The following is a 10,097-nucleotide window of genomic DNA, read 5'->3' as shown; positions in this document are numbered from 1 at the left end:
CATTTACTGTATGCCCTTAGGACGATATGCAGATTTTAAATGATTATTTAAAAAATTTTTTTCACCAGTGATGGTAGTTATGGTGGGCAGCAGATTGGAGATCCTCATGTAGCCATTCCAGAAGTCATCTGTTTAATGTTAATCTTGTAGTTTATCTCACCAAAAACAATTTAAGTTTATTCATATTTATCCCTTAGGATATTTAAAAAATGAAATTTTGATAATCTCAAACCCAAAATACTATTAATTTAAAAATGAATAGATTCTCAATAAATTTTTAGTTTAAAAAATATTTATCACTCAGAAGACAAAAAACTCAGAATAAAACCACATCCAAGGTAAAAAAGATATGAAGACATGAATTGTAAAAGAATATTAATTTGAGCAAACTTTTCTGTTAAGTACAATTCTAACTGCTTTTGTGCTTGTTTGTAAATCAGTTTGCTCTTTGCTATTTTTCTTTGACATCAAGGACTGTGTTTTAATACACAGCTATTTAAACCATAACACTCAGAGACACCAGCCACCACCAGCCAGGAGCAGCGCTCTTCACTCACTGTGCATGTGAATCATGGGGTCCCCAACATCAGGAAGAGTAAGGACCAAGCAAGCAAATCTGGCTTCTTTTTCCTGTAAATGCTATTCATGGCTGGCTTTCTTTAAAAAATTCTGGAACACAAATGAAGTTTTCTTTTTATAGATCTTATGGACTTTTGAATACATTATTTTCTGTTGCTTACTACTGAGTTTATAAAAGCCACAGATGTTGGGCATAAAAGCCATAGGTTTGTGTGTATAATTTTTTTTAACAACTAAAGATGACTAGCGAATATTAACTTAACCTAAAAAAAATCCCTATGAAGTGAACCTTTCATTTGCCTTCACCATTATTGTTATACTTCTAAGAAAGGGATTACACAAATTATGGTTAAAAGAAAAAAAATCTCCTCATGTACTTGGATTTCCAAGTAAAAAGTTTTGCTAATAATTTTCACCACCATCGTTTCTTTACTGCAATGACAGAATTATTTTTAGTACATGTAACAAGTATACAATTAGTAAACATTTAAATTACTTTCCAAAATTTTAAAACTTCTTTAATTAGGAATCTGATACTTCAAACTATGCTGCAGTTCAAAGTGAAGTTTATATTTGCACTATAAACAAGTATAAAGAGTGGCAACTAATTCTATTCTAATCCAAAAATCCATTTTAAAGAATGTAAGCAGAACAATTGCTTAAATGTAAATGGCACAGAGAACAGAGGACGCTGGTCAAGGACAGTTTACAAGAGGATTTTGCAGGTTTTGGAGGTTAGGCTAGTGTTCAATGGTTTCTAAGTCCCTTTTAATTCTCAAATTCTATGATTCTGTAGTTTTCCTAGCACTTAAGAAACAGCTATTCCTTCTCATCATTATGGCCAGATTATGTCACACACAAATGGAAATTTTAGGTTGTTACCATATGTGCTTAAAATAAATGTCATTCAGAATACGCTGCAACTCACATGTGTCTTCTGCCCATGTGTTCTAGATTGAGTCTTTGCCCCTGTTTGTTTCAGACTGAGTTTCGTTATGCTTGAATGGGACCTATTTTAGCCTAAATGTTCTCTTTTTCTTGGCAATGTCATAAACAACACAACAGAAAAAATGAATTTTAAAAACATTCAACAAATGTTACATCTCAAATTCTGAAATAAGCACCTGTACTCAAACTCCCTATGTTAAGCTACAATAAATTATTTCAATGCAAACAGTTGGTACACACGCTGCTTACTCAGTTCTCTCCAAATATGGCTTACGTCTGTTATAAAAAGAAAGCAGCTTCAGGTTAAATCATAATGCTAAGATGCTAAGTAATTATGATTACCACTTTTGTAATTCACTGTTGGATTCCTGGTTCTGGACGCACACACACACACAGATTTTCTTTTATGTAGATGACAATTTGGATTGAAGATATATACTTTGCAAAATATTCACTAGAGTTAGATCTAAATGTTATCAGACTATACAACTTTAAGTAATCTTCTAATATAATTTTCTATTTTTGAAATACCGGTTCACAAAAAACAAATCTCCATGAATCAAACTACTATCCTCTGGCAGCATGGCAGTAAATTATACCGAAAATCAGGTCTACAAAAGACACTTTCGAACGCCATTGTTTCATGTCTTAATTTAATACTGCCTGAAAAGATCTGTTACTCTTCAACTATCTCAGCGTACTTTGAAATATAAAATAATTCTAGTTGGAACAGTTACTCTAAATCTAAGTAATCTCTGTGGCAGTATTTGTTTATTCGGAACATATTTTCATTTCAAATATATGTAAAATTTCTTACAAAGTCAGAACACAACTCACAGTTTGAATAGAAACCTCAGTGTTTAAATCTCAACATTCAGTAAAATAAACACTACATATTAGGTTGTTTTTGAATACAAATCATTCATTTAAGAAAATGTGATATACTTTCTAACTTGTGTTAAAAGTGAAGAAATAATTTTTTATGTAAAGCCTTGACCAAAATCCATTAGTCAAGTGCAAGGTCACCATATTACGGTACAGCTCAGACTACTGCGGAAGCCCGCTGGTTAGGGTCTGGACGCAGAAGAACTGCCTCGCGGGGTGGACGCCCCTAGCTCTGGGGTGAGAGAGGAAGGCACACCAGGGATGAGGCGCCCACGTTTCCTCCTTCACTGATAACAATGCCTACTTTGTCTACTCAAGAATGCTGCTTCCACTGAAGATACTCTTCTAATTTTATAATGCCAGACAGCGGGGGACAAAAGAGAGGCCCACTTTTAAAAAATCCATTCTTTATAAAGTTATTTAACCATACTCATTAGGTATGGAATGACTCTTCATTTTCTGCTTTGAAGACAACCAATTTTTTTTAAAGTACTGACTTGCCAATTTATTTTTGACAAGTGATAAGAAAGACAAATAAATCTTCTGACTTTACAAATAAAAATGTTAATAAGAATATATATATTCTGAGAAGTTATGTCCATGATCTGATCCATACTTCTGATTTAAAATATAACTAAGTTCTCTCAATAAACGGCATTAATTTTAAACTTTAAAATTAAATCACCCTTACTGTTCTGTTCTCATTCTCTTTACTTTCTATTTTTACATTATTTCTACAAATACTCAAATTAAAAACTAAAAATCCCAAATCTTGAAACCAACTTACATTGGAGCTCTGAGGTTAGTTTATAACTTTTAAAATATTTTGTTAAAATGTAAAAACCCTGAAATTACAAACAAAAATTTTACCATTTTACAGTACATATCTAATTTATTTTTTTAAAAAAATATTCTGAACTGTTTTTATACAAGTAATCAAGTGTTATTTTTTCAAATGAAACTCCTTTATAGGCTAGAAGAGGGTATGTGGTATTGCCCATTAAAAATGAATACAAATTTCATTTTTTATGCCGGTACTTCAACTATTTCAAAGTAGTCATTTGGTAGAATCACATAACCTCTTTCTGATACATCGTCTTTTTCTTTCTGGAAGTGTACGACCTCCTTTAATTTTTCAAGCTGTCGTTCTTGTCTTCGGCATCGCTGCTGCGCGGTCTTGAGCTTCTTTCTGAGTTTTTCAACTTGTTGTTCTAGCTGATGAATCCTTTTTCTCTGGTGCATTGTATCCTCCACGGTATAGTTGTGGTCACAGAAAACTGAGAGGTTATCAGGGGTCTGAAGGGGAGGCATCAGCAATCCAATAGCAGCGTCAACCTGGGAAACCGGAGGCGTTAAAGGAGGCGGGGGAGGCTGTTCTTGCGGCTCCAGGAGATCTTCCTTCTAAAACAATAACGCAGAGTGGGTTTGAATTTAGTGACTAAAAGCAACAGTTCAAAAGAATTCATCTGTGGAATGTAAGAATACTAGAATTTTTTGTGACTCTCTGGTATAAAAACATTCCAAAATGAGAAAATCATTTAAGTTTTAATTTTACTTTTTTACCTGATGTAGGAATGGGATACAAGAAAGAACAAGAATGATTAATAAGGTTTAATTAGTACTAAACACTTAAAACTGAGGGGAAAAATACTTCGAAACTGAGCTGTCATTGACAAAGAAAAACCAAAACTCATCAACATACAAATAGGGGTATAGTGTGATCTTAAAGGAAGTTACAAATGTAGACTGAGTTTCTTAATGTGAGGATGTTTAACTTTAATAAACTGCATTTAGTATTTTTTAAAAGTATACCACTGCTAACAGTGATTATTTACATAAGTGATGGGTTCCAGGTAACATTTATTTTCTTAACAATACCCTGAATTTTCCACATTGAACACATTAATTCTACAAATAGAAAACAAGCCGATATCTTAAAACACGCATCACCTTGTCGTGCGGTTCAGTACACAGGAATATTGTGGGGACAGCATTCTCCTTCAGTAGCTTGTTGTTGCACTCTCTCTTGAAGCAGTCTGGAGTAAAGTGTTCCGAACAAATACTGCTATACTTGGTGGGTTTAAAGTTTTTTCTTCTCACAGCCGCCTCCCATTTTTTACAAAGACTGGGTCGGGTAAGAGGAAACCTGCAAAGAAGACATTATTCAGTTCTCTAACCTTATTAAAAAAAAAAAAGGTACAGACAAATTTTCCTGCTTAGAAAGGTGTTAACACCAACAGAAGACAGTTCCATTGTATTTGACTAAAACACTAGCTCCACTATCTCTTTCTTTTTTTGTGACAATTTTTAGTTATGCCTTTATTCACCTTAGTTCATTAAAAATGTACTTGTTTTCATGACCCTATAAATAAAGTGACCACCCGCTAATGTGGGATATGTCACCCCTCTCAGCATGGTGTGTTTGCTTTTTTAACAAGCAGTTTCTCTTATAGGAATCTTACTGATGACACAGCAGTTACAAGAATGTCAGATATCATGATGTATACAATCTACGCAAGACAGGCTGATTAAGAATTTACGTATGTAAACATACACATATTCCAAGTTAGCGTGTGCACAGAGGCAGGCAGCGGGAGAGCGGTGATGGGAGGTGGGGGTCGGGGGCCCACACGCAGTACTGCTGCTTTTCCCTTCCATCACAGAAAAACTCACTAACAGATACACGTATGCACACACATCTAAAAACACAAGGGTGAATTGGGTGGCTCCACTATCTAGTTATCTCATTTATTAATGTTTAACTTTTTATATTGAAGACACAAAGTTTCAAGTAAAATACATACTACAGGGTGAATTTGTAGTAATTTTTATTTTTACCAGTGATTTTCTGTGTACTGTAAAACAAAACTGCACGTTTATTTGTATATGCTGTGAGCAACGATCAGTCTAACAAACATGAAGCAAGGAAATTACAGTAAAATCATAAGGATGAGAAAACAACATGATTTATCTTGATTTACCTCTTAATCTACACGAAACACGTCTGTTAGGCCCAGAGGAAGGGAGGCAGAGTTTAAATTTACTGTGATTTTACTTTTCCTGGTCAAGGATTTAGTAAGCTGGGGGCCTGGAAAGAAGCCAGAAGGATGTTTGACTCCACGTTCCCGCTCCTCTTCCAGTAAGGAACGCCAGAGCCTGACCCCGCTGTGGTCACCAAGAGCTAAGCAATCTCTAGGACAGTCCTCTTCCTTCCAGCACCGCCGTTCCACCGTCACAGCAGGGACTGCGGGAAGCAGCACTCCCGGGAGACCCCGCTGGGACGGCCACCACCGGGCCACTCGGGCACCTCGGCCCCCGACTCAAGGACTGCAAAGGCTCAGGGACGTCTGGGAGGGTGTGCCAAGATCTTTCCCATCCACTCCCAAAAACGGGTCTTTCAGATAAGGGACGAGAGGCAGCTTGGCCCCTCTTTCCATTCAATCGTGTAACAGGCGGCAGACACTCAGTATTTCTGACGTGTGAATGAAGGTTTCCAGTCCGTGTTTGTAGATTCCCTCTGCCAGATCGTTAGAAGTGGAAGGTGGGGAGCTGAATGCGAGTGATTGCGTCACCACCTCCCCGCCTCTTCCTACGCTTAAAAGTCCTGGAGGCCACTTCGTCAACTTCCAGGAATTCCAACAAATCAAGAAGCAATGCTGGCATATACGGAACTGAATCCTGAAGTGATAAGTGTTCTATCCACTCTCCAGATCTCTCCGTGCTTAGACACTCGTTTCTGTCAGGCGCCGCTCATTTTACATCACACGCAAAAACGCATCCACACCCGCTGTTCAACATAAACGGCTCCCGCCAAAAAATCTGAAGGAGTATTTAAAATTTTGCTTTTGTAATTGTTTAGCTATAAATAATTCGCATAGTTTGCCACTGATTCTAATTCCTTACTATCATCCTTTTATAGTCGGGAATTCTTGCAAAAACAATTTTAATGTAAATGCAATAAAACTTGTCGATACTGAATTACTGAATGAAAATGCCACCGTGTCACATTTTGCATACATTTGATGACCATTAAGTCATTTCCATTTTGCTGTTTCCTCGTCAAGAGAACACCTTCCCCGCTAGGACTCTGCCGGCAGCACCTCTGGATGGGCAGCCGTGACGGCCACAGGCGGGGGGCGGGCTCCCCTTTGCCGGCTGCTCTGTGCGGCCCTAACGGCCCGCGCTGACCTGTAACACGGCCGCCCACGACCGTCCAGGCACCGCGGCTGAGGGCTGGACACACGACGGCCCATCCGGCAGCACCAGCCGCTTTCTCTAAACTCAGAGGCCCCTAAAGGCTGATTCCCAGAAGCGGGCGCAGCCACGCCCTCCGTGACCCCCTGGCCAAACACCAATCCCTGACTGCGACGCTGGCCTCCGGTCCACGGCAAGGGCGAAAAGGGGGCCTTCTCCGTGTCTAAACGTCTTTGTTCCCACTTCAGTTACTTCTGAAGTTACCACCACCAGGCTTCTCCCTGACCGGTGGGGAAATTCCGACGCCTCCCGCGGGGCCTCCAGGCACCGCCCGCGGGCCCCGAACTCGCCGCCCAGAGGACGAGAAACGGTCGCCGCGGCGACGCGCGCCGAGACCGCGCAGCCCGGCCGCCGAGCGGCTCCGAGCTCAGGCGCCCCGCCCCTGCCCCCGCCCCCGCCCCGGCTCCAGGTCTCGCGCGCGGCGCGCGGCGCCTGGCTCCGCCCCCGAGCCCGACCGGCCGCGCGCCCCCGCCCCGGCTGGAGCGGCCCCCGAGGCGCGCACGGTACTTACTTGTGGAAAGAAACGGGCTTATCCTTATCGTATCGGTTCTTGCAGCCGTAGGCGGAACAGGACTGCACCATCCTTCCGGTCCTCAGTCACTTCGCTTCTGGCTCCCCAGCAGGCGGGGGAAGCTGCTATCGGTGTCGCCGCGCTCGGCTTTGACGCCCGCGGTTCTTCTGTAGCTTTGGTCAACAGTTACAGTGAAGATAGCCTCACTCGGGGGTGACTAATGTGCCCGTTTTGTTGTTTGCATTAGCAGAAAGACCACAACCATCGCCCGTCTCCCATCTCCAAGATGGCGGAGGCTGCTTCAAACTCACCTCTCGCGAGGAGTTCGTCCTACTGTCTCTGATTAGCCCTAAGGTCAGAGGTAACGTTTCCTGGGAAGCAGGCCATTGGCTGAGGCCCGGCGTGTCTTGCGGCGTGCTCAGCGTTGCGGAAGTGGGCAGGGCCTGCGAGCTTCCGGAAGGAAGAGAGGAATTATTTGGGAGCGGAGAGGAGAGGAGGGGAGGGGAGGGGAGCTAAGCGCACGCCCTGGTTCCACTCCCGTGGTGTTTTCCGTGCCTTAATTTATCCGGGGCGCTTTAGGGTGGAGAACAATCCGCTCTGCTGGGTCTGCTGGCCTGAGGGGCACAGGTGTAAAGCTGAGGTCGTTGGTTGATTGCGCCCATTCTTGAAGGGGCGGCCACGGATAGTGTATGGTTTGTAGAACTTTGTGGGCTCCTTGTCCAGACCGCTAACCTTCATCCCATCACCTGTCTCTTCGGGTATCGCAAGGCTCTGCGAGGAGCCCAGGTGCAGAGTTTTAGCAATGAAAGCCCCCCACCGCTCCCCCGCCGAACCTTCCCGGGACCCTCAGTGGGTTGTGGGCAGCCGCCGCCAGGTCGACGCTCCTGAGGTCGGCCGTTTGCGTGGTGATCTCCAGGTGTTTGGCGGAAATCGAACTGCGACAGCGAGGTTCACAGCGGAGGGAGGTTCTGCCTCCGTGTTGCGTGCCCCTCCTGTGTGTAGATCAGAGCCTGGAGGCCTGAGAGCGGCCTCTTGAGTAATTTCATGGCTCTGACACTTTTTCCGACCCCCCACCCTTTAAATGTTGATGTTACCCCAGGGTTCCATCCTCTGCCCTCCTCTCGCTCTAAACACCCTGCTGCTTGAACTGTGTCAAATGCTGTGATTTTCTAAATCTTGAATTTCCTAGGTAAATCTGTTCTGCCTTCAGTGTTATCAACTGAATTATCTATTCAGTTGCTTAAGCCAGAAACCTTAGAGTCATCTTAGATTTCTTGCACACCCTCCACGTCCCTTTGATGACCAGTTAATTTTATAGAGTAAATACTTAAATCCATCCCTTTCTATCTCCTTTGTCTGTTCTTATCAGGCCCGCATGGTCTCTTACTCTTGCAGCAACCTGAAACTGTCCAGGTCTCCAGTGTTGCCTCTTTCCAATCTGTCCTCCACAGAAACTGACACTCCCTTGCTCACATCCTTCAGAAGCTACCCTCTCTTCTGGATAAAATCCAAACTTCTTATGGTGAGCCATAAAGCCCTTTAGGATCTGGTACGTCTGCTTATTCACTATTTATCTCCCTCCACTTGTCTTTAACTTTGTACAGAGGGCAGAATTTGTCCTGGCTTCCTTAAATAGGCTATTTCCCTTGGCCTGAAATGCCCTTCCCTGACCTGTCCACCCTTAAAATGTGCCCTGAGTGTTATGTTTTCAAAGAAGCTTTACTTACCCTCTCTTCCTAGCCTCCCTAAGTTAGGCACCTCTCTTGTTCCACTGAAAACTTCCACTGAGCTCCATATACAATTACGAACCTTATTGTAATGTCTGAGTACTTGTCTGTCTTCCTCATCAGAACCAAGATCCTGTTGAGGACAAGGACTGTGTCTTAGTGTTGTAACCCTGGCAGCTTGCAGTGTCTGGCATAAATTAAGTATCCAGAAAATGTTGCTTAAATCAACCAGTCCTAGAAACCGAATGTCTAAAATGGTCCCAGGGGCCCACTGGGTGGTGCAGCGGTTAAGTGCGCATGTTCCGCTTGGCACCCCAGGGTTCGCTGGTTCGGATCCCGGGTGTGGACATGGCACTGCTTGGCAAGCCATGCTGTGGCAGGCATCCCACATATAAAGTAGAGGAGGATGTGCACAGACGTTAGCTCAGGGCCAGTCTTCCTCAGCAAAAAAAGAGGAGGATTGGCAGCAGTTAGCTCAGGGCTAATCTTCCTCAAAAAAATAAAATAAATAAATAAATAAAATGTTTTCAGAGCCATATCCCTGTACCAAAGTACCAGAATAATAGTTTATTAGCGTTTCCAGGGGTATTGAGAGAGGTGGCAATTTCCTCTGTGGTTTGCTGTGCAATAAAAATCAGAATGTGATACCTGTTTGTGAACTGAAAAAGTATATTTTCACTAGAAAAAGTATATTTTCATTAGAGTTCACTGAAATCCTTTACTCATCAACTGATGGAACAGTTATTGACTGAACGTTGCTGTGTTCTGATTTCTGCCCTCATGAAGCTTAATCAAATAGGGGTTGGAGGTGGCAGACCAAGAACATAGGTGAAAGGTGCCATGTAGGGGTGAGGGGGTTGTGATTTTAAATGCGATGGACAGTGTTAAGAACAACAGGCCCCAAACAGAGTCATTGCCTCCATGACAGGAAACCAAGACTTCATTGCAGTTTCAGCCTCCCCCAGAAGTGTGACCTTTAACCAGTGAATCTGGAATTAGTGAGGTAATCTGCATGATAGACCCCCCCGGCCCTTCCCCCAAAGGAAGGTGACCTTGCCTGAAACAATCCACCTATTAGAAACTTCCTCTCCTCCTCTTGCCTGTGAAAGCCATTTTGTACAGCCCCTGGAGCTCCCTTCTATTTACTAGATGGGGTGCCGCCTGATTCATGAGTCTTGCATAAAGCCAATTTG

The 10,097-nt window shown here is 42.6% G+C and overlaps 1 protein-coding gene across 1 annotated transcript; it reads right to left on the bottom strand.

Annotated features, from left to right (window-relative positions):
- Positions 1–988: 988 nt before the first annotated feature.
- On the bottom strand, positions 989–8,175 carry THAP1 (THAP domain containing 1). Its single transcript, XM_023630763.2, has 3 exons — positions 7,178–8,175; positions 4,363–4,558; positions 989–3,813 (listed from the first exon to the last, which is right to left on the bottom strand). Exons 1-3 carry the CDS (start codon positions 7,246–7,248, stop codon positions 3,439–3,441), a joined length of 642 nt encoding a protein of 213 aa, XP_023486531.1. The 5' UTR covers positions 7,249–8,175; the 3' UTR covers positions 989–3,438.
- Between the last annotated feature and the right edge of the window lie 1,922 nt (positions 8,176–10,097).

Source organism: Equus caballus, chromosome 27, assembly GCF_041296265.1.
Source record: "Equus caballus isolate H_3958 breed thoroughbred chromosome 27, TB-T2T, whole genome shotgun sequence".
Classification (NCBI taxonomy): domain Eukaryota; kingdom Metazoa; phylum Chordata; class Mammalia; order Perissodactyla; family Equidae; genus Equus; species Equus caballus.
Note: the sequence above shows the minus strand (reverse complement) of the source record. Positions and strands in the feature narration are given on the sequence as shown.